At 38.3% G+C, this 25,883-nt stretch overlaps 1 protein-coding gene across 2 annotated transcripts in view; it reads right to left on the reverse strand.

The window, feature by feature from the left end:
* LOC306852971 (ribosomal protein S6 kinase alpha-6-like) overlaps nt 1-24,967 on the reverse strand; it is a 31,501-nt gene extending 6,534 nt beyond the window's left edge. Inside the window, exons 1-17 of one of the 2 annotated variants that reach the window (XM_079390106.1) lie at nt 24,761-24,967; nt 20,665-20,721; nt 19,202-19,318; nt 12,088-12,169; nt 11,922-12,002; nt 11,186-11,265; nt 6,441-6,547; nt 6,164-6,201; nt 5,704-5,846; nt 3,649-3,719; nt 3,358-3,446; nt 3,197-3,261; nt 1,334-1,436; nt 1,113-1,237; nt 905-1,027; nt 255-344; nt 15-173 (exon numbers count right to left, since the gene is read on the reverse strand). In XM_079390106.1, the coding sequence (XP_079246232.1) occupies nt 15-173; nt 255-344; nt 905-1,027; nt 1,113-1,237; nt 1,334-1,436; nt 3,197-3,261; nt 3,358-3,446; nt 3,649-3,719; nt 5,704-5,846; nt 6,164-6,201; nt 6,441-6,547; nt 11,186-11,265; nt 11,922-12,002; nt 12,088-12,169; nt 19,202-19,318; nt 20,665-20,721; nt 24,761-24,826 (1,596 nt within the window). In that variant the 5' untranslated portion in view covers nt 24,827-24,967. The remainder of the gene's footprint in view (nt 1-14; nt 174-254; nt 345-904; nt 1,028-1,112; nt 1,238-1,333; nt 1,437-3,196; nt 3,262-3,357; nt 3,447-3,648; nt 3,720-5,703; nt 5,847-6,163; nt 6,202-6,440; nt 6,548-11,185; nt 11,266-11,921; nt 12,003-12,087; nt 12,170-19,201; nt 19,319-20,664; nt 20,722-24,760) is intronic. The other variant, XM_079390107.1, reaches the window with a different exon arrangement.
* Nucleotides 24,968-25,883: the final 916 nt, after the last annotated feature.

A 25,883-nucleotide genomic window follows, 5' to 3' on the forward strand; every position in this document is an offset into this window, starting at 1 on the left:
CCAGCGTCTCTCACCCCCTGGCAGTGCAGGTAGTCCACAGTTTTGGTGATGGTGTAGAGCACAGCGCTGGCCTCTCGCTCCGAGAAGAACTTCTGCCTGAGGATCTTATCCAGCAGCTCACCACCCTTCATCAGCTCCGTCACCAGATACACGAAGCGGCCCTCGTCATACACCTGACACACACACACACACACACACTTGAGTGAGCCGCACACACAGCTGCATCAGCTGGACATCAGAGCCGCGTCACTCACGTCCTTCAGCGTGATGATGTTGGGATGCTGGCCGTACCGCATCAGGATCTCGATCTCCTCCGACGGGTCGCGCTTGCTTTTGTCAATGATCTGTTTAACACCAGAACAGTGAAAGCATTACACCAGGGGCCGGTTGCACCAGCTACATGTAAAAAAAGTTGGGTGTAAGCCCTTCGCTGCGCTTTGCAACGTCCAGCTTCACCATACATATTCACACCTGTTGCAACTACGCCCAACATAGATGGTGCTCATTCACACCAACACATTCTCCCGCAGTAATAACTGAGACGACATTCACGCGGCTAATAATAAAGAACTGAACTGCTGAATAACAAGTGAAGCCACCATACCCTGATTTCATGCAGTAAACATTTCCTAAAGTCTCCCTGCACATTCTCATAATAGATTTCTTCAAACAAGCATCAGAAATGAAGGTGGCAGTTTTAGTAAAATATAATTAACGCAATACAACGCTTCTCTCTATAGAGTTATTTTTTTTCTAGCTGACTATAGTTTATGTACAGTGAATTTCCCTTTACACCTACCTTTGACTAGGCGTAAGATTCAGTCTCCGATGGAGAACTACGCATAAACGGTGCAACAAGTATGAATTCTACACAGACTTAACGAGCATTAACAGCCTGTCTCACCTTCACAGCAAACTCCATGGCGGTGACCCTGTGTATGCAGCGCTTGCATATGGAGTATGAACCCACGCCGATGTCCTCCTTCAGCTCGTACACGTCTGCAAACTGAGCCGAGCCTCCGTGCATCTGACACAGCGCACACACACGCACATATAAACAAACAATACATACACAGCTCACTGAAATGCCAACAGATATACGAGTGATTTACCTGCACTATGGGGAGAATGTTAACTAGCGGGGCGCTTTTGCCTTCCTCCAGAGAGACTGGAGCTACAAAACTGAAGCCTTTGAAGAGCTGGTGAGCGTTTGCACTGGGGGGAATGCCTGGAGAATCTGTCCAACACACACACAAAACACAACTCAAGCCATCACAGCATCTCTGGCAGGAATATCTGAATGCATTAATCCAGAACATGCGCTCCATTGCACCTTTGGGAGTTTTGGCTGTGAACTCTGGGTCGAAGCAGAAGGTGTCATCTGGTCTCCCTGTAGCAGGTTTGAATGGAGGCTGAAGTTCTCTTCGGTACAGTTTCTACAAATCACAAACAAACACACGATACTCATAAAATATATTTAAACTGACGCACACACAAACAGGTAAAGGCTGACCATCAGCCAGACTGAATTCAACAAGAAATGGCATTAACTACCCATGGTGCTTGTGACCGATTTCTGAGCATAGCAGGACAATCAGGCCTGGATTTTATTTCTAATGATAATGAGTCAGAGCTGGACGTGAGTTTGCAGTGGTGCACTGAATGTCAAAGCATCTTTCAAATCTTTCCTTATTTGGCATTACTTTTCATCATGTAATGCAATCTTCATTACATTCAGGTTATCTAGCAGAAATTACAATTTCAGAAAGGCTGCATTACCAAACCTAAAAGAAAGAAAGAAAGCCTGCATGGCCCAGACCACCTCAGCTGAGCAGAAAAGCAAGTTACATTTTAATTTAAGATCATGAAGATTTTTTTTTTTTTTTATAAAATAAGATGCTTTTACATGTACAGACTATGCAAATTAAAACACATTTTTCGGTTTAGAGCTTAAATGTGATCCGTACCTGTTAGGAAACTGGTAATTTCTCAAGATTAGAAGTAATATTACACATTATCGAGCTCAGTTTTGAGACTTTGTGCAAACAAAGCCACAGGATTAATGGGTTGAGCACAAAAGGTTATGACATCCTGATGTAACACGGCGGCTGTGAAGCAGTGCATCAGAATGAAATCACTTCGGCTGCATTTACACTGCAGGTCTTGATGACCAATTCCGATTTTGTGACGACATGCTTACATTTCTTTTAAAAGTGACCCGTATCCGATGTGTGCATTTCACACTGCACTTTTTGGTGAAACAAGCCAAACATAGACATGACAGCACAAATCAATTTGAATAGTAGGCTACAGTTTAAATTATTGACATGGAATTCATGTAGAAACGTTTTTAATGCATTAGTTACATCTATACAACAAAATAATCATATAGCCTAGAACTAATTCTTCAGGACAGTGATGCACCGCTCCGCTGAAAGCTTGCGAGTGGAATAATACTCAGACGATGCGACACACTTAAAAACATCTACCACCTGTGTTTTTTAGTAATTAAAACCAAATGCGTTCATCAGTGATTGCATGGCAAAGGCAGGGACATGTTTGTGTGCATTTTATTTTGTGGTTTAAATGGAACGAACGGGACTGAAGCGCTCGTCTGACAACAGCAGCAACGAGCACTCAGCGTGATTTCAAACACATTTCAGCCTCACGCCGCCTTTTAGTTAACAAATTAACAAAATCTCTGCTACTCAACTAGAGAGGGTTCAATTTGTTACAGGTATGTCTGTACCGCGAAACGTTTTAAACTCACTTTTCAATGACGAAGGACAGCATTTACAGGGGAAGATCCGACGACCGCTTACTCGGCAGGCGCAAATTCACGTATCCGATTCATATCTGATTTATTTCCACATATGAATGAGACCTGAAACCGATCTGATTTTTTCCTGCTTACACAGTTGTGGGCCATATCCGATCTGTGCCACATGGGATGAATTGGGTCAGTTGAACCATGCAGTGTAAATGCGTCCTTTGATTGCTATGAGTTTTCTCTGAAATCGCCTGCAAGTGAAAGTAAGAGCAGGAATGTGAATGGGCTCATTCTGATCTGATGCTGACTAACTGTGATCTGTGACGCTCCTGACTGTGATCATTAATCAAACACAGCAGGATCTGGCTCAGTGATGGAGGACAGGACACTACGCTGAGGGGAGTGTGTAACGCTGGGATAACTCACATTCCAGTCGATGGTGGAGAAGAACACGTGTCGTTTGATCTCCTCCACTCCGTCAGGACCTGCTCCTGGAACAGAGCGGTTATGATGAGTATACCTCAGTCTGTTCCCATTACAATTCAACAAGCCCTGGCCTAGTGCTTTCATTCACACAGGTGACTTACCTAAACGGTTTGACGGATTTCTTTTGAAGAGCATTCGTAAAAGACTTTGTGCTTCCAGACTTAGAAACTGTGGCATCCCCAGCTTTGCTCTGAGATGCAGGAACAGGAAAAAAGCATAACGTTACCAGTATTTTATGTGCACAGTCATCATGATCACTAAACAAATGAACTGTGATTGGGTGATAAAGTGTTTGTTGTTGGTTCTTCAGTTTGCCAGTCAATCTCAGTCATCTGGCAGCCTTGACAAAAGATTTGACCAATCAAGTGCCTTGTTTTAACAGCCACACTTACTTAAGAATCATGTTCATAGTCTCGTTTCTGTCTTTTCCTTGGAACGGTAATGTGCCGGTCAGCATTTCAAACTAGGGGGAAAAAACAAACAAACAAAAAAAAACAAAATAAATAAATAAATGCCTGACTGTCAAACAAGGCAAATCAACCAGACATTTACTCAGGTAAATTACCAAAGCACTACTGTATGGGTATCCAATGTGTGACTTCAATGCAAATGTTCTCTTTCAGTCAATTCACTCAGTACAACACAGATATCATGTGTCACACGCCTCAAACATCGCCGTGCTTTTTTTTCTGTCCATATAGTGGAGGTCAATGGTGTTTACAGCAACATTCTTCAAAATATCTTCTTTAGTGCTCCACAGGAGAAGTTGTCATACAGGTTTGGAACGTCATGAGGGAGAGGAAATCATGACATAACTGTCATTTATGGGTGGGCTGTCTCTTCAATTCACTAACAGCTAGACCAGACCATGACTGAGAGTGCAAAACATGAGCAAAGACAACAAAACCATTACACCTACACATTCTGAAAGAGAAATTCAAACTTCCTGAAACTAGAGTACATCAAGTTGAATTCATTTCTGTCACCAGGGGGCATTATTTGATTGAGGATGTTGAAATTTTGATTTTTTTTTTATTAAGTTTAGCCTAAATATGGATTGTAAAAATCTAAAAATACGCATTTCAGCAGGCAATCAAATTTCAGCAGAAAATAACTTTAATAACTATCATGAACTGAATGGCATATCACTGTAATATGCATGTAGAAGCAGTGTACTGAATTTAAGAAGCTCATTTACATGTTTACTAACACTCTTGTAATTTCCTGGCACTTTTTTTTTTTAATTGCTTTTGAAACCGGTCCGAGAATGTTTGCTCTATATCAATTGTGCCATATCCACTCTTCAGCAGGAGAGCAGCGGTGCCATCCAGAGGACCTCAGGTGAGAGAACGGATCCATATGACAGAGACAACACACACATTACACTCCATTATACATAAAGATTGACCGATATTCTATGTTTTAGAACCGATACCGATTATTTGCATGTTAGTGTGAAGGGTAACTGACATAATTAACCAATATTTATTTGGTGTTTACAATGATAAAAACAGCACTGAACTGAACATGTATTTTAGCTATAATGCTGTCAATACTGTAATTTCCCTCCTTGCAAACACAACAAAACAACTCTTATTTCTACGTAAAATGGCTTAAAGGGATAGTTCACCCAAGTCATTCACCCAAATGAAAATTCTGTCATTAATTACTTGCCCTCATGTCGTTCCAAACCCGTAAGACCTTCGTTCATCTTAGTCACACAAATGAAGATATTTTTGATGTATTCCGAGAGCCCATAGACAGCAATGGAATTAACATCCAGAAACGTAGCAAGGAGATTGGTAAAATAATCCAGCCGTATCACACGGATTTGAATGAAAACAGCGTATCCATGTGGCGCAGCTGACACAGAACAGCATACGCTGTTTACGTCCAGCGGATATTCTCCAACATGGTGCTACGGTGATGCTGAGGACACACATTTTTTAATAAAAGGTGGTTATTTGTGTTTACTTTACGCACAAAAAGTATTCTTGTAGCCTCGTTAAATTTTGGTTTAACCCCTGATGTCACATGGATTATTTTACTGATCTCCTTGCTACGTTTCTGGATGTTGATCATGTTAATTACATTGCTGTCTATGGGAGGGTCAGAGAGCTGTCAGAATACATTTAATAAATTTGTATTCCAAAGAAGAACGAAGACCTTACGGGTTTAGAACGACATGACGGTGAGTAATTAATGACAGAATTTTCATTTTTGGGTGAACTATCCCTTTAAATATCAGGAAAAGTATCGGTTAAACCGATTATCGGTTGATCTCTAGTTATACTTGCTGACAGACTACAGCTGCGCTTCAGCTGAGAGTGGATCCATGCTATCCATGTGCACCTTGTTACTTGTCTTCAGAGAACAGTGTGGCATATATAGCATCACATTTTCCAGTCATGCTCATTACGGAAGAGATAAAGTCATTAAGGTCCTACCATTAAGACGCCGAGAGACCACCAATCAGCACTCTGCGTGTGACCTCGCCGGTTGACCACCTCAGGAGACATATACTCCACAGTGCCACAGAACGAGTATGCTTTTCTGTCCTGATCTACCGATTCTTTACTGAGCCCAAAGTCTGGAAAAGGCACAGCAGCACATGTGTCACATCTGCATCACGAAGCTAAACCAGGGGTGTCCAACTCTGCTCCTGGAGTCACTGTCCTGCAGAGTTTATCAAGGATTACATGAAAACTACAGGCAGGAGCCGACGGCCCTCCAGCAGCAGAGCTTGACAAACAACCCCGTCATGACACAAACACACCACACATGACGCAATCATTTTAGAGAATTCAGGGTGAGGTGCTAACAAACATTACAGAATTGCCTGATATCGACATGCACAAGTTCAACAGGCAGGGAAGTGATGTGTAATAAGGGGACAATGGTACGTACCTGTTAACTTGATATGTCCAGCTTCATCAAGCAAAATGCTGAAAATTAAGACCACATTTCTCCAATACAGATACAAAAATACATGAACTAAACAAGAGACAACACAAAATTCAACACCCCTCAATTACAATCTTGAGCATTGGTTCTGTCAGATAAATCCATCCTTATTTAATAAAAGATCAAATAGAGATGGCAGGTGAAAGCCAGAGAGAGAGAGAGTGGTTTCTACTCTATGCACAGAGAGAGAGAAGCGGAGAGGTGAAGGGGGATACTTTACTTTTCAGGCTTCAGGTCTCTGTAAACAATGCCTAGGTTGTGTAGATGATCCAATGCAAGGGCCAGCTCTGCAAGGTAGAATTTCACATCCTCCTCTGTAAACATAACCTAGTAAGAACTGGACAGATTTACTCTCGCATCAAAGATCACACGCAACAACAATGCACATCATCATAATGACAGAGACGGAAAGGAGCCAAAGGAATATGAATTTGTGACAGGGTGGGGGGTAACAATTAATGCGCACTTAATAATCTGATAATACACAAATATAGTTTTACTTTAGGAACTAATTAACATCACTTTTTATACAATGCATTTACAGGAAAATGCAACTGAAAACGGTGCACATGAGTTTTTACACAGCCTCCACATTATTAGGTGTTTACATGCAAATATTTAAGATTTCTAGTAAATATTTAGTCTCCTCCACTAACCAGTTCATAAGATGCAAGTAAATATACACATACTTGTAAGACATTAAAATGCAATTAAATATGCATGAGGTATTTTGAATCTGAAGCCTCAATTTCTAAATGTAAGAGTTGATTCAATTAAATGCCACATAAGAGCTATAGTAAACATCACATGCAGCATGTGGCCTTTTGTGCGCACAAATCAACGTTTCCAAAAAAAAACAAAAAAGAGGACTAAAATGTACAAATAAGAGAAACAAATAAATAGAAAAATAAATATTTGAAACACAAATGGCTGGCAATGCACACCACACAGACTAACTAAAGGCCTGCTAACAAATCACTGCAAATTTCCACTGCGACTAAACATGAATCAATTCTCATCTGTGGATCCAAACACACTGACTGCAAAAGAGAATATTTTTTCTGCCAACTTTTTCCAAGAGGTAGAGAATAAAAAACTAGTGATCGACCGATATTGATTTTTTTATAACCGATACCACTTATTTGCATGTTTATGTGCCCGATAATCGATATGTAGAACCGATATTTATTTACTGTTATAAAGTAAATAAATGACTGCGTGAAGTCCATACTTCACTTTGGTTTTTCCTCCTTTCAGTCATCTTAACAAAAAATGTTTTGAGAATTAGCAGTCTTTCATGCAGGGCTCTAGACTCATTCTTCCCACTGATCTCACTTTTGCGACTAGACGGATTCATTGTTATTCTTAATTAAAAAGCACAACAACAATAAAACAGTACGTTGACAATGACAAACTAGCTTACATAACATTTACTAACAAAAACGAATAAGACGAGGCATGGCAGGACACATCACATGCTGTATTATATACCGAGTATATTACAGAATGTTTAGCAAACTCTGAGGAAGCAAATAAATATTAATATATTTTTTTTTAACCTGTTAACGTTCACCAGAGCGACCTCGCACTGAACGATCTTTGTTTGCATGTGTCATTGTTTTCTAATAGAATAAATGAAACGGGACAAAGTTAATCTTGTCAAACTATATATCATTCTGAGGGTCTAAGCCTCAAGCATCGACGACAGATCGCTGTTTTTCGATGGAAAGCTTATAAGGAATGAGTGGCACAAATTTGCTACATTTGTGTAAGCAGTACACATCCAAACACGCAGAATAAAAAAGCCGTACGTACCTTTATCATTGTAATAACGAGCCACAAACGCGTCCACTGCTGAAATCCCAGTTTAGTTAGAGAGCTAAGGGTCCACAGAACAACATCCCAGCGAGCACTTTTAGTCCAGCGAAACAGTAACGTTGTAATAAGGATGAATATTCCTTTGTTTACGTTTCATTTCTTCAGAGAGTTATTGTTCGCGTCCGTTATGGAATAAATTACGCTCAAAAACAGCGTCTTGGTGGTAAAAAAACAAAACGATGTTACAGCATACGGTTTTACAAAAATAATGAGACCGTCTACGGAAAAAAAAAGTCTCAGAAAAGCGGAATATAGATTATTTGAATTTGGCGCTCCCTCCTGCGAGCTCTGACGCGGGCTATGACGCTTCTGTCATCTGAGCGGGGCGTAACTTAGCGATCTGCTTTTTTTTTCTTCTACATTTTTTATGTGTGTGTGTGTGTGTATTGTGTGGGGAATGTGGCCGTGTCTGCATGATTATAATATGTATGGACGCACATCAGCGTGTTTATTAGCGACTCTATGACGGCTATCATTGTGATTCATTGATCAGCTATTATTGATTATATGGCCCATCTGTTTGATTATAATCTGAATGGAAGCACATCAGCGTGTGTTTACTGACTCTATGACCATGTCTGCCAATATCACTTCACGTCTGGCAGTGATATTTATCATTGTAATAACGAATAATGAAGAATACTTCAGTATACATACTATATACAAAGCATTTTTTTTCCTTTTTATTACTCAAATAATTATTTTTGTATTTTTAGGTGCTCAAATAAATCTGTCTATTATTTTATAATTGAAAAACTATGCAGGAACATGTATAATGACTAAAATAGCTTGTATAATTCTGCAATCCATTTGGTGGTTATTTTTCCTCAAACAGGGGGGAGGGGGGGGACTATAAATAGTTTCAGAAAATATTGCAGGAATCTCATTTTTCATGGTATCTTCTTCAAATTTGAAATATGAACTCATGAGACCAGTGGCTTTCGATCCATTACTTTTCTGGATTGCTCCAGGACTTATTTCATGTATTTGTATATGAAATAAAAAAAACATTCAGTGTGGAAAAATATTTTTCAAGGCACGTCAGTGCCTATAACTTTTTATCTTTTTGAGCATTATCAACTCTGGATGATAGATAGTAAAGCCCAGAGTCTCTTCTTTCCAAAGATACCTAATTTGTTTGTGTAAGCACACTTTGTCACAAACTGTTACCATTTTAATTTAGGTAGGTTATTTTCACCTGCGAGGCCACAAATGGCAGTGAAGGTTAACAGGTTAAATTAAGGAAAGCCTCCATTGCATAACGTGAGGTAAACAGCAAAGATAACAAGCTTCTCAAAACGAAAACAAAAAGTAAAACAAAACTGGCTGTCGCTGACAGGACTTGCATGTTTTTTCTACAAGAATACCACCACGTTCACCTTCTCTGGTTTAAGAAGCGGTCTTTTACTTTAGTTTGAAAACAAATCCATCCGTTGCGCTCCATCCGCGACGCGCACCTTCACGGTCGTGCTGACGCGGCGGGTATAAACCAGGCTCTACCCACTAAGCGCTCGGCTGAAAGCACCTCTCTTCACGTGATCAGTGAAATCTGACTCCTGCTATAATGTGCTGCGGCTGGCAGCGCGCGCTGTATGAAGCAGACGCTTTGGAGTAGCGCAGACCTGGCACTCGTACAAATGCGACCACGTCAAATTTTAACTCGCAAACAATTACCATTTTGGTCGCAGTCTAGAGCCCTGTCATGTTAAATTTAATCTTCGTATTACAACAATAAAAAACATTTTATTTATAAAAAGCTTTAGCAGCAACACTAATATTAGCAGTAAGCAAAATAAACGTAGAATGTCTAATGTTTTCAAATGGAAAAAATAAATAAAGGACAGGAGTCATATCAACTTCATTTTTAACTACAGTTTTAGTAGGTTTATAAGCTGTTTAATAGGATAAAGAGTGAAGAATAATTCACTGGATAATGTTAATTCACGGAATAATATTCTCTGGAATATTGGAATATAACAAGCATTGTATTTTATTGCATTTCTCAACTGGCATGCTCTAAATTATGCTGCTGACAGCACGGTTTATCTGCATTTACACAGAACTATAGGCTACTCAAACTGCCATCGATTGCAGAGAATTCCCATAGAGTTGTATTAATTTAGATGTTTATAAACGAAATAATGGTTATATAGTAAGTGTTAATACAATTTAGGGTGCTTCAAAAAAGTGAATCTTGTTAAAATTTACATGCGGTGGCCGAGCTGAGCATTTCTTGAGCATCAACCACTGAGTTTTATTTCCAACATGCAATCATTCATGGCTGTATTATTTAATTAATGCAAAGTTACGTCTTTATTGGGAGAGGACTTGACGGATTATCTACATGACTCCGACTTCACGAGACTAATAGACCACAGAGAGAGAATTAAATTCAGCGCTTTTATTTACAACATGCGCTAATTCATGGCTGTGTTATTTCAGGCAAAGTTATATCTTTATAGGGACAGGGCTTGACAAGTCTCGTCTCCCCTCAGATGCGCGGCAATTGCGATCCTGCGCGCAATTCTCAAAACATCCACAAGATGTTTATCGGGGAATCCGATATTACAAAACCGATATCCGATTATGAAAAAATGCTTAAATATCGGGAAAAATATAGGTAAATCGATATATCGGTCGATCTCTAAAACAAACCTTACTGACCAATATGATATAAGCTTTTCGGTATCATAGCATGATACAGGAGATATCAATTTTTTTTGCATTAAAAAATATATATATAGTCAAATGAGTTCTGCATTAAAGCATGCAAATGAACATAAGAAAATTGTACACTGGATGAAATTCTGGGTGATTTGCGCATATAATTTTTGGCAGCAAAATGTGGGATGACATTTTCTGGTCACACCACTTTGGGTGTGACCAGGCCTTAAAATTATAGTCTATCTTAGCTTTTAAACCTGCAAATGAACAAGTGAAAATTTGGCAGAGGACGTTACACTTTATCAGACATTTGGACATTACAAACAATCAACTGCTGGAAAATGGCACTACAAGATATAAGAGGAGTTGTTAGTCTGTTTACAACATCAGAGAAACTGTTAGAGTAGAACAAGAGATGCTTACCTCTTTGGATAAACGAGTAAATACATCCCCACCCCTGAGAAAATCCAAAATTAAATAGAGTTTCCCTTCGGTCTGAAAGGCTGTAAGTGGAAAAAACAATATCAGAGCTGGGGAATTATGGGGAATTCAATGTAAATGTCAAACATACCACGAAAAATAAATAAATAAAGCAAGTAAAGGAACAAAATCACTTTTAAACTGTTCCTTTAAGCCTATATTCATTGTATATAATGGATTTTTTTCTCACATATATTTAAGCATACCTATTTTACGGTTTCAAAATAAAACACTTCATGGTATCAGCATTTTACAGATTAGACAGAGACATTTACATACACTCATGGCAGCACTGCTTTCTGAATTTATAAGAGCCACATTTACAAGTCACTGGGCTTAACTGATGTTGAAAACTCAGCAAATCAAACACTCTAGAATGTGCACATTTCACCAAAATGGGCTGTAATGATCACTGGACAGATCTGCACACAGGGCTGACCAAACCAAGATGAAGTTTGGTTTACAGGTCAAGAGATCAGTTTTATTTATATATATATATATATATATATATATATATATATATATATAAGAACCACTTATGCATTTCTATCACCAGAATCAGACAATATCAACAAATGCATGTTTTCACTGCAAAAAGTCTGTAACATAAATTGCCCACTAAATGTAATAAAGCTACATCTTAAACTATCACTCAGAAGGTTTCTCCAGGAAGTCTTACCATAGTGCAACTTCACAATGAAAGGATGATTGACCTCCACCAGAATATCTCTCTCCATCTTGGTGCGAACTCTGTCCCTCACTGCAACACAACACACACAAACGAGGAATAAACACGAGTATAGCATCACAGAAATGTGCTGGCACTAATGCAGACACTCACTGACCTTTTAAAGATGCCTTTTTGAGCACCTTCATTGCATAAAGCTGTCCGGCATCCGGGCCTATCAACTTCCGCACCAAAAACACCTGAGGACAGGACAGATCACAGGTCACCTTCCAGCTTACACTGACACAATTCTCTCATATCAGCATACATGAAAACAAAACCTGACTGTTTGCAACAGAGACAAATGCTCAAACCATTCTGGTTTCACAATGAAATTAAAAAAGGGGAACTGTATTGGAGAATATTTGTTATTTCCATCCCCACAAAGAGTTTGAGGTCTTCGGTGATGGCGTGGGCCTTGTGGGAAATGTCAGATTCAACAGGGAGTTAAGCGGCAATAATTCTCCTATTTCTGCACACAAACAAGCGCACAGAGACCCAACTTTTCTGGAGGTCTCAGTCCACCTCCAAACTAATTCAACACAGTTCAACTAAAATATGAATGCAACATGGACAAAAACACATCTACACAAACCGAAACCCATTACAGCTTGGTAAAGGTTTGGAACACCTGTCTCTTTGCAGCAGATCTTCATTTGTCTGTGCATCTGAGGAATTACTAGTGCTGTTTTGACTCCATAACATACTTTATAAGTTCTCAGCTTGTGAAATATCACCATATGCACACACATACAAAAAATGCATTTAGCCCAGCATTTTATGGATGCTAGATGTTTAGATGCACAAATCAAATATATCACCACACTCCCTAAACACAGAAAGAGGTTCAATGACATGAGGCACTTTGTCAGCGTATGGTTCAATTGTCACAGAACCAAGATGCACCACTTTTCTTTGGAAGAAGAAAGTACTGTCTTTAATACCTCTTTTGACTGGCGCATGTCGTGGAGAAACAGAGGAAACCGCACTGGCTGCCGTACAAACTGAACTGTATTACAGTACTAGTAAACGTAAACTGGCTTTTTGAAAGCTGTCTCCAGTGAATTAAGAAAAAATTCTTAAAAATCAAGAAGGATTTTCTAGACAAGTAAAAATTATTGTCTTGTTTCAAGCAAAAACTAACTTAATTTTGACTTGTTTTTGCTGAAAACAAGACACTAATTTTTACTTGTCTAGAAAATCCTTCTTGATTTAACAATTTTTAGATATTTTGGCTGGAAACAAGACAAAAAAAAATCAAAGGCAGGCATTTTTTGCAGTGTGCATCAGTAACGTGTCAGGAATTCGGGGCTGACCTGGCCCAGCATTTTGGCCATGGATCTCACAGCTTCGCCAACAGCTCAAGCGTCGCATCAGAGCCCAGGTAGTGCTTGAGGGGGCATTGGTCAGTTCAATAACAATACAGTACCAGTTTGTTTGCACAGCTATGTAATATTAATAATCTTGCACATGATCAGTCACTCTAGCTAATGTTGATATCATTCTGAAGTCGAATCTTCTGGTGTTCTGAAGAGTAGTTTATTTTGCACAATTTGCAGCACTGCAGAAACAGACAGAAACACCAGCTTCACTGTTTATCAAAAAATGTTGTTTCCCATGTAAATACTCTAACCTGTTAACATGAGCAGCAAAAAAAATTATAAATATACATACAGTGCTCAATCTTTTGATGTAAAAACTAGCAATTAAAATTAGGGATGCATCGATCCGATACTCAGGATAGGTATCGGCTCCGATACGGTCATTTTCTGCAGATCGGGTATCGCTCAGACGAGGCCGATATTGTGCGTATACTATTCCGTGTTATTGTTGAGCCCCTCGAAAGGCACAAAAACATTATAAAAGCACCATAAGGTTTTCGAGCACTATTTCTCAAGTGTTCTGAAGCTGTTCCATAGTTTAATCTGAGGTACAGATGAATATTTAAGTCTTAAATTCAAGTTCAGGTAAACTCTTCTCTCTGCCGCGGCTGTCTGTCATCCTCCATTCAGCAATCAAACTGCGTGTCGCGTTCGGTTACGACATTCAAACTACAGTACAGGTTTAAAACTGTTAAAAGAAAAGGCTTAATACACTTACGCACAGATTTAATACACTACGCATTAATATCTCTTCCCTTTGTACTTTGAATGTTTCTATGTGGACTCAGAGGCCTGCGCTGTGACTCCGTGTCGCTTCAAGCGCATCATTCAGCACGAGATGCTCATAAGCGCTTTCTGCTGCTCTATATGGGAGTCTTATTATAATACTTCTGCGCAATGAAACATTATTAACAGTCCTTCTTGTTCTGTCCTATCAATCATATGTTGCTGCCTTCATTACTGTGCTATAGATTTAAAAGAAATATTTTAATTTTATAGTAGCCTATATATTTATATATAAAAGGTATTTGCTTGTTTTTTCATGAATGTATCTTACAACAATTCAAAGAGCAATGTGTATTTCACCAGATTTAGTCCTACACTTATTCACTTTTAATTGTAAATAAAAGTTTCACTAGGTTTTATAAAATTATTGTGCACCCATGATTTTTCTAGAGTATCTTTTGCTGTATTATAAACCAAGTTTATAATAGTATTTTTGTCATAGATTGATATATTTTTTTATTTGTTATTTTTAATTAAAATTACGTTATCTATATGTAGTAGATTGTGTTTAACACACAAAAGAGTAACACACAGAAGTATAGAAATTCTACATCAATTAAAAAAAAAAAAAAAAAAACTGCGCTGGTATCGGATTGGATCGGTATCGGCAGATACTCAATGTTCAGGATCTGATCGGTTCTGAAAAATGGTATCGTTGCATCCCTAATGCACTGCAGCAGTCTAAGACTTCTGGGAAGAATAGGGTTGGGTATTTGAATTTGATCAATTTCGATTCTAATTTTTAAAAAATTCAGTAAAAATTAAGTCAAGCATTTAGATGTCAAACACATTATTCGGTCTTTTTACAAAGTGTTCTGTTGCGGCTGAATAACATGAGCAGCTTACAGAACACTGAGGCCATTTACACTTTTGCCGATGGTTTTAACAAAAAAAAAAAAAAAAAAAACAGCAAAAACAACTAGACTAATATAAAATTCAAACATTAAATTGTTAAAGAAGTAAACAGTAATAAAATGGGAACAAACAAATCAATTTGCAATTGCATAAATACAACAACTAATTTCAGGTACAGAAAAATAAATCAAAAGTTTAAAAACACTATAGATTTCTTTTGACAAATAAAATATTAATCCTTATTAAAGCTACGAAAGATATTCAGTCAAGATCAGTGAACGATTTTCTTTTGTTCTTTGATTAACACTGATGACAGGCAGCACATTTATTAGGCTGCTGTCTCTTTAACACCGAACCTAAAAACACTGCTCCACATACATTTTCTTTCAAAACGGTTTACACTCATTTAGGAGAACAACAGCTGTGTTTATGATGATACACTGATGTATTTTTGTGCATATTGGTTGGTAAATGTGAACTAGAAGTCTGTTCCATCCCGGAACAATCTTTTCTGCTGTGGAAATGCACAGACCGGTTGGAGAACGGACACAGACGGAAACCCACACCTCGCTATTCTCATGCTTCAGATGTGCGCGGTACGCATAACAGTGCACAAGTTATTTATCTTCCTGTGCTTAAATGGTTTAAAATCACATTAAAATGCAAATGCAGGAATAGTCAAGGAATTGAAATGCACGTCTAATAGAATGCCCAGTTCTTGAAAAATGGAACCCAACCCGTGAAGAATGCAGTTAAAAAGATAATTGTAAAGATAACAAAACTTATTTTTAACACAGCGTAGCATCTTAAAACAGGACTCATGACACAAGACACCAAAGAAAAACAGTGAGTGGTCAGACATAAATTGAATGTGTTAATGTTTTAGCTGCTGGTCTGTGTGAATGATAGGAAGAGAGCGGCTGTCCACCGGAGAGTGCTTTCAGTCTCTGTTTCAGTCTCGCAGCTAACGCTCTGATGCAGCGCTGCAGGCAGAAATGGGCCCGAATCCCTTCGAGTCAGTGCAGGACTGATCCACAGATACCAGGAGTGTTTGGTTGCTGTTATCGCACCAGATCCTAAAGCCACAAGGTTAGGCTTCTAATTCGACTGTACTCATTTATAGTAATAATGTAAGCAAGTTGCTAAAGGCACAGATAAAGGATTATGACTGAAAAAGAAAACAAATAACACTAAAAGACAGATTTATGACATGAGTGGTAATTAGGCCTGCAGCGGAAACTAGGGATGCACCGATACTGATATCGGTTTGGGGCCCGATACTGAGCTCCTGTACTCGTACTCGTTAAAATGCCCCGATACCAAACAGCTTATAAGTGCCATATTCAGACAAAGAAATAGACAACAGAACAACAGACAGCAGAATGGAGTTATTAGAGATTAAGGATGTCTACGAAGTATATGCATGCAATGAAATTAATGTTAAACATTCAGTATTGACGCCTGTATAGCTGATGTGCGCGAGCTGATGGGCTAAGCAAAGCACACTGAGTGGATTGAGCGCGCGGCGGCACAGATGCGCGAGCTCGTCGAGTGAATATCCCTTTCTCACAGACATCACTGGATAGTTTGTAGTTCGGTCGGATGTGTCAAAAACAAGTAAAACAATACGCGAGTTACTTAACGGTAGGGACGGAGGGAGGGAGAGAGAGAGAGTGTGCGCGCACTTCTGTTGTGTGATCTTTATTGATGTTCGCTCACTTGGCACACGCATCATTTGGCTTAAAACTAAATCATAAATATAAGACCATTTATAGAGGTATTTGCTATAAACCATTTATTTTCAACCTTAAGCACACACGACATTCTGGCGAAAGTGAAACTAACAGCTTATGCGCTATGTTCTGTACTTGCCATTGCTATTTCCAACGCATGTTCAGCCAGGATTCCGAAAGGAGGAAAAAAGGCATCAAGTAGGGTTGAGACAGTGAGGAAATTTTCCCACTGGTTAATCGACGTGTCAACACCTTACGGTATCACCTCGGTGGATGGGGGTTAGACGTCGTTTGAGTCTTCTCTCTTTTCCTCGCTTTCCTTCGGTTTTAAATAGCTTGTAAGCTCTGTGCGCGTTTTATTGTCACTTTTAAATTAGTGGCAATTTGGCATCAATTACAGCATACAACATATAGCTAACTTTTATTAACAAAACAAATAAAAATGCACCATGCTATATGCCTAATATAAAATAACATAACTTACACATTTTAAATATGCATGGTAGGCCTATACAAAACTGAAAATCAGTAAAGACTGAGGAAATAATTATAAAACGTAGAACGTTTATTAGTGAGATGGAAAGTTTTGAGGCACGGACTGCATACACCTTGATGTAAAATAATGGGAAAAATATCACAGTTTAAATCAAATAAAAATCTGCAAATACTGTGGAACCAAATAGGCTAAATGAGAAACGAATGTTTAAAAAATAAATAAATAAATAGACCTTCCAGTATCACCTTAGATAAATGGCAGGTCAACAGGCTTTTCAAAATCCAAAAATATTTTTAAAACAGGCGCTTTTACATTTGGTTTTGAAACTCTTCTGCCATCGTCTTGTGTTTTTCACCTCACTCTTGTCAGTCAGCTCGACTCTCTCTCCTCAGGTGATAAATGAAATCTGATCTGTGATGCGCGACTGTCGTTCGTTCACAAAAATGATCCGAAATACATGCCTTACAGACATGATAAATATATCTAAAGAAAGCTTTAAATGGCTACTTAACGAAATAAATAAAAACGAAAATAAAAACTATTTAATACAATCGTTATCTGTGAAGATTCACTTCTCTCTAAAGGCACTATTACAGCAAACCTGCATTATTACAGCAAAACTCGTAATTACAGTACTGAGCCGCTGCAATGGAGCCGCTCTAATGCTATTAATTTAAAGATGATGTACCATAGAGCAAAAAAAATGAACAGTGAAAGTAACAAAAACTTGTAAAATACATTTTAATGGGCATAATTAAGTGTGAAAATAACCGAAGATATTATACAGTCAAATCAAAAAGTAAACTGTAATATCATACAGTGGACTACCAGTAAAATTTATACAAATTTGGGACAAAAAATTATTCAGACCGTCTGGGGAAAAAACTGAAGTTGAGGTTTGCATGAAGCTGGTTTACAGCATGCCCAGGAGACTACAGGCTGTCATTAAGACTATGGGTGGCCCGACAGAGTGTTGATCGTGTGTAAATATTGTCATACTAACAGCTGTCTGAATCATTTTTGGTTGATTGTAATCCATTATGTAGCTTTCTATCAAAGTTATCTGACATTATCAAGCTGAATTTGTTCAGACACAGTTTTACTCCGAGTTCTTGTCATATTTTATTACCATTTTCTAAACTATAGCGAATAAACCGTGATAATGTGAGAAATTTGAAAGGTGTTTGAATAAATTTTGGTTTGACTGTATTTATTTGATAAATGAAGTTAACCAATTAACATTATACATACTCTTTTGGTTTCTGTACCCAATATTTAAAAAATGTACAAATGCAATGAAAATATCAGTATCGGTACCCAGTATCGGGAAGTACCAAATATAAAAGTATCGGTATCGGGCGAATGCTGGAAAAAGTGGTATCGGTGCATCCCTAGCGGAAACCAAACAGATACTCTACAGTGCTTTCGGTACCGAACATAATGAAACAAATTATTTGTTATCTTTCGGTGCATCAAACAAAAAATTCAGTCATTTCGGAGGAAACGGCACTTCTCAGGTAAAGCACACTTAAGACATTAACTCAAGTGTATGACTGTATTCTAATAAGCACAGATCAACCAGCTGCCACAGCAAAACTGAGACTAGTTTTAAATTTTATAATTGACAACTGATTTTTGTTTATTGAAAATAAGACGTAATATTTAAAACATGAGATCTGAGGTGGAGAAAAATGATTTGAAACTTCAATAATCAAACCTGGAACTGAAAATACCACTTCATTTCTACACTGTTAATGTCTAAGATTTACTGCCATAATTATGCTGCTATGTTTAATAGTGTTTCAGTCATTTTGAAGTCATGTGCAATTGAGTGTCTTCACAATAAGAACTGCAGCAGCCACAGTCACTTACAAAATAAATCAGACGCTTCATTCTCCCTGTTGTACAAAAATCCCACCAAACCATGAATTCTGTGCTCAGCCTGACTGTTAGCACGTATGAAGTGAAAGAACCACAGACCTTCCCAAAGGAGCCTTGTCCCAAAACCTTGAGCAGCTCAAACTGGCTGGGCTCGGCCTTCTCACAGCCCTCCTTCACATGATGAGTGATGGGAATCTCTTGATAAGCGCCCTCGTCCTGCACACACAACACAAACACAGACATATATCCTGACAAGTCTCTGGAGGACAGCTTACAAAACAAATCTAGATCACTTCCAGGATTTCCTTTCAACTGCGTGACGCTGCATGATTCAACTGATGGACACCAGTGTTTACTTTCATCAGAAATAAAATGGGTTTATTAGTTACTGTTAACTTTATTCAGTATATTATTCAAAAACTCAATTTCATCAAAGCTTGCGGTAAGTGGATGTGGGTTTGTAATGGCCAATGCAGATATCTTCGAGAGCAGAGTAGCCAATTTACATACGGTCTTAATATTTCGTTAAATAATGAAAATACATTTTTAACTGTGGCTTAAGTTTCCAAATACTTTGGGGCCTCTGTATATGATATATCACAATTCAACTTAGACAGTCAATAAAATGCACACCATTGCTGCAATAAAAATATATTTTACATAATTGAAATTATTTCGAAACCACGACTAAGACTTTTCCTCGATTATCTTCTACACACACATAACCACCGTTATATTTTTAACAACATTCTAATATATAAGGCTGTTACAACACTAACATTTTAGATACCAGCGAAATTTCACAATTCTCAATTTCGATCCCATAGCAAACGTTTCTAGCTTAATTAAAAATAACATTCAAACATCTTTAAAGACAAGTCCTCAGCAATAAAATAGGATCAAATAAATCACAACCAGCAACACAGTAGCGTTAAAAACTACAGAAACTTAAAGAAAAGTAATCAGATCTAAAAATAAAACACTGCATAGCTTTCACTGTAATAATAGTTAAATCATTGTTAAAACTACAAAAGTTAAGGGCAGTGAGTGACTTTGTTGTTGGAATGAGCTCAAAGACACAGACAGCATCAGGTTCATTAAGCTGCTGTCACTTTAGAATCAGAAAGAGCTTTATTGCCAAGAGTGTTTACACACACAAGGAATCTGTCTTGGTGTTAGGAGCTTCCTGTACAGAAGTACAAACATAGTGCAGACAACATAATTAAGACTGAATGCACAAATCCAATATGATACACATTTGATTTCCTTCTCAACTTACATTCAATTACATAACCGACACTGTTTACTTGAATAAAAGAAAGGCATTTACACAATTTTGTGAGAAGATGTGACAGAGAACGGTGTATTTGCGCACTGAGAGGAGCTTCTAATGGTGCATGAGTACTGAACTGAGTTCTCTGTGCATCCTCTTGCACTCCTCTCTCACTTGAGTTTACTGCCAGTACTTTCAAACACATTTGTGACGAGGATGGGCATTAATAAAGCCTCATGTTGAAAGCCTGATCTCCAGTCAGAGGAGTCATGGAGACGGAGATACTCACACAGTGTGTGTAGGACTCCTCCTCCATCGGCTCATCCATCATCTGATGCCCATTCACCTGAAACACACACAGCACAGCAGCAACACACATCATTACCTCCTATTAGCAGTTACTTTTACTAGATTAGTACATTTTTCTAATAAATCTATCAATATCTTTATGATTAGCTTAATTCACTGGTTAACCTACCAATAAATGATAACTGTAACTTCTGTTTAATATTTCCATTGATGTATGGTTTGTTATGATCGGACAATATTAGGCTGAGATACAACTATTAGAAAATCTGGAATCTGAGGGAGCAAAAAAATCTAAATATTGAGAAAATCTCCTTTAAAGTTGTTCAAATGAAGTTCTTAGCAATGCATATTACTAATCAAAAATTAAGTTTAGATATATTTACAGTAGGAAATTTACTAAATATCTTCATGAAACATGATCTTAATATCCTAATGATTTTTGGCATGAAAGAGAAATGTATAATTTTGATCCATACAGTGTATTGTTGGCTATTGCTACAGATATACCTGTGTTACTCATGACTGCTTTTGTGCTGCAGGGTCAGATATGTGACGATTCAAATCGGTTGAGATGCTAAACAAATCGCGATTCAATTAGGGGCAGGAGTTTATATGAATGTGTGTCTGAGGGGAACTTACTGTCTTTAGAAAAGTTTAGATGGTATTTTTTCTTTTCACCTTGCCTCTGTATAATGCATATTAAAACTCATTACAGCGGAAACCATGGAAACGCTTAAAGCGCCACCTGCTGGCAGAGACTGATCTGCTCTCATTCAGCTCGTCTGCTGCTTCAGTTCATGCTCATATGTTTATGTATACAGTAGTTTCACAAAACTGAAGTCAGACCACTCTGTTTTTGCTTCAAATTTCGAAATTATACAATCTAATTTAGATTAAAGACTGCTCATGTTGTAAAAAAAAAAAAAAAAAATCCTGAATCAAATCGAGAGTTGAGTGGATCGTAACATGCTACTTTTGCAGTGCATTTTTAGTACCATTTTGTTTCATTGGTAACAGCCTATTATTCTAATGTATTAAATATATACAAAATAAATAAAAAAGATAGTACATCTAATAATGTAATGTTAGAAAATAAAATACCAGAAATCAAGGGAGCAAATGTCATTCCTTAATGAAAAAGTCTCTACTGTGAACGGAGTGAATGTGTGACCTGTGCTGGCAAAACAGTCGCAATGAGCAATTTATTTATTTTTTTAACAAGTTATTTTTATTTTTACAATCTCCAAAAAACTTCAATGATGTATGATTTTTTTGGAATCGGACAAAAAAATTAAAATAAAAGACTGAGCTACAGCTGTTTGAAGTCGATACAGTCAGCAAAGACAATTTAGAGAAGAATAGAGTTAAAGCTTTCTGAAGGTCCCAAAGCAAAATCACTATATAGATCATTTTTAAACTTTGATATTAAACATTAGAACAAAGATGTAAATAAACAGTAGAACAAATAAGAAACAAATTAAATTTGTTAATCTTACATCTAAACATAAGAATAAGAAAAACAAATAGGCTAATGAAATGTACAAATCACTTTAGTGTATTCATCACAAATTATTAAAACTACAAAAGCAGTTCAATCAAGAGCAGTGAGCGACTCCTTTTCTGTTATTGGTAGATGAGCATTGAGACGTATGGCTTATATAATAAGATTTAAGCAACTGTAATGTAATTCTATCTAATATGAAGCGTGTCACGGTGTTGATTTCCACGCGTCCAGCTCAGGATCACCGTGTGTTCAGTGTCTCACAGCGACGCTGTTCTCTGCATCTGCTCAGTTTGGGTCGCTCGGGACAGTAACGAGTGCCACCCGTTTCACCAGAGACTGGAGAAGTGCTCATAAACCTGAAGACCTAGCGCGTGTTCGGACAAAATAAGAACTTGATGGTTTAACATTTAAAAATGTATAAATTGAGACATAATTATTAGTGTTTCATATTGAAAAATCTGATTTTTTTTTACAACAGAGTAATATTACAAGGGTAACCTTTCTTATTCTGCTTAATATTTTAACAATAATTTCACTTTATCCTAAATTTTTCCCTGGGCTCCGTTCTTCGTACCTCGCTTAATACATCTGAGACGATTTGAAAGATTCCAGATCTTATAATCTTGATAACTGATCTCTGGCTAATTTGGTTCTTCAAATGTATTTGCGTATTAGATTAAAATACCTGAATTAAGTTGTCTAAGATTACTGTGCGTTCTCGTGTTCTCTGAAAAGGGCAGATGTATCGATCCATGAAACCACGATCAGCAGTCAGTGATTGGCTGTTGGCAAAACAGCAATGTGATGACATCATATCATTAAAACAGACACCTGACGGAAAACTTGACAAATATCTGGACCTTTATAAGGAAACAGCCAAGCGAACAAAACTACATAAATGTTATAATAGATATAGATAGTTATTTATATTCATGATTTCTAGTATTTGTGCAGGCTTTACATTTTTATTTCAGTGTTGTAATTAGCCATTCATTTAATTTTATATTTGAAGCAGATTTCTTACGTGACAGAATTAACTGAAGTGTCTTAGAGATCAAGTTATCTGCATCTCCTGCGCCATCAAGCCATTGGCATAATATCTGTCACCACTCCAATTAATGCACGGCTCAGATTAAGTGCACATGTAAGACTACAATACAATTATAAACTAATTATTTAATCACTAATAAATATTTTGAGTAAAACTATATACATATATTATTATTATTTTTTATCATTGTCTCTGGACCAGTAGGGTAGTCTTGTAATACAGTAGCGGTGGCTGGGACAGATATTAATGATCATTTCTGCTTAAAAAGATGCAATCTAATCCTGTTTACATGAAGTAAGCTGCTCCCGAGCAGGTTTAAGCTTACGGACCTGTTGCTATGACAACAAGTCCAAATGATCCAAGATCAAGCCAAATCATCAACAATCAAATCCAGCTAACTGAGTTAGTGACGTACGAAGAACAGGCCCCAGAATGATTCAGCTCTTCCACAATACTGACATTTCATATCATAACCATGACTATATCTTACATCCTGACCCTAAGCTGTTATTGTAGCATGCTGAACACTGATGATGTTGAAGTGTGATCACAGAAAAGCACTTTAAGTCATTAATAACACACTGGTCGACCCGTAGAGCACAGGATCACACACACTTTACAGCAGACACTGATGATATTAACAGAATGTCTTGTAACTGCTATGAATAATAAAGATAAATCCCATGCATGGAAATTGATGCTGATAGCATCCTTCAGTGAGGAAGAGCCACAACACCGACACACCTCGGAGTCATTAAAGCAGTTAACTATTAGTTCAAACAGAAAGCGGTGCACTGATCTGGGTTACAGCAACACTTATCTGGACAAAAGCCACTGCTGAATTTATATTATACATAAAGCCCAGCAGTTCTGGCAGGATCCTGTCGCTTAGGTTTATGAGGTATTTTAGAGTGTTTTGTGGATTAATTGTGATTTTGTGTTGTTGGTGTGAGTGCTTGTTTTGTATTGTTTATATGTGAGCCCTTTATCTAAGACACATGTCTCTCTGGTGATGGATAGTAAAGTTATTAGACTCTATGAACACAAACAGACGGATATCTGGATATCTACAGACGGATAAACAGCGGATCAAACACCTTTAGTCTGATTGATGTAGTCGGTGTGTGACTAACAGATATAAAGCACTGAAGGAGTTATTTAGCCACAGATAACCTTAGTTTACACTGACATTCACGTGCGCGCGCTTTAGTCATGACTCATGAGGTGAATCTGATCAACAAGCGCAGGCTAATCATCTTCATCTTCATCATGCTAGTGCTTTACCCTCCTCAGAAACACGACGACACTGACTGGAGCAGCGTTAGCTTTAGTGTTGTGAAGGATTGACTAGAAGCATCATTATCAGATGCTAACGGCTAATGCTAACGCTGTCGTCACGCGAGTCTCCACACTACGTGCGCGCACCCGCGCCGCTCTCATCACCGAAAACACACACAAGCCGCCGTTAACGGCACCGAGAATCCGCCGCGGCCGGTGAACGCGCTCATATGTGCGACATACCTCGCTGCTGACGCTCTGCACCTCCATTTCGCGCGAGGCCTCCTGCGCGGCGCCGAAGGACATCATGCGGTCGAGCTAGACGCGTGTTCCGCGAGGCATCTCCGCGTCGTGTGTGTCCGTTAAACGCGCGTGTGATCAGCTGACGCGAGCGATAGAACGCGCGGGCCGCTGCGCTCCCGATCCGCTCAAATATGGCCGTCTCTGCGCGCGCCCGCTGAAGACGCCAGCGCTGACGTCACCGTGACGCAACCCAGCGGAGGATTTCCCCACCGAGGCGCGCGACCCCTTTAAACAACATCCCAACACTGATCCCAACACTGAGAGATGAGCATCCCAACACTGAGAGATGAGCATCCCAACACTGAGATGCATGACAGCGCACTCAACTCAAGATTAAAGCTTTGGCTCACACACAATGGGGGAAAAATACTATGGAAGTCAATGGGGACCAAAAACTGTTTGCTCACCCACATTCTCATGCTGGTTTGGAACAATTTAAGGGTGAGCAATTGATGACAGAATGCATAAAAATAAATGCATAAAATATGTTATTGCACACACGGCACAAAATTGTGCTTTGCCACATAATACTCCAAATGTAGTTGTGCGATCAGGAGTGATGGCAATGAAGATTTTTATGTCATCTGCATTCAGGTGTCCCGAGACGATGACATAGGCTCCAACAGTCCCCTAACCAGAGATAAGCAGTTTATCAGAAGGATGGCTGCTGTGTTCATGAACATGCAAAAGTGTTAAGTGTGACTCCTCGTTTAGGCCAGTGAGTGTTTTCTCATTTGACTATTATTCTGGATTCATACAGGCAGCCACCAGTTTGTGAAAATCCAGGGCTGTGTTTCCCAAAAGCATTATAATCCTGAGTAGATCGTAGCAGCATTGCCAGCAGGGACACACAGACATTTTCAGGGGCAGGGGCTCAAGTGGAAAAAGGGCACTTCTCATATTTATTTATTTTTCTTAACAAAATGTTAAATATATTAGGGGTGTGTGATATTGACAACAATATATCTCAATATTTTCTGGGATTTTATCGATAACGATAATTAGATGATATTTAGCTGAGTGTGTTATTGTGCTGGTATCTTAAGGACTGATGTGGACAGCT

This window comes from Barbus barbus, assembly GCF_936440315.1.
Source record: "Barbus barbus genome assembly, chromosome: 33".
Classification (NCBI taxonomy): Eukaryota; Metazoa; Chordata; class Actinopteri; order Cypriniformes; family Cyprinidae; genus Barbus; species Barbus barbus.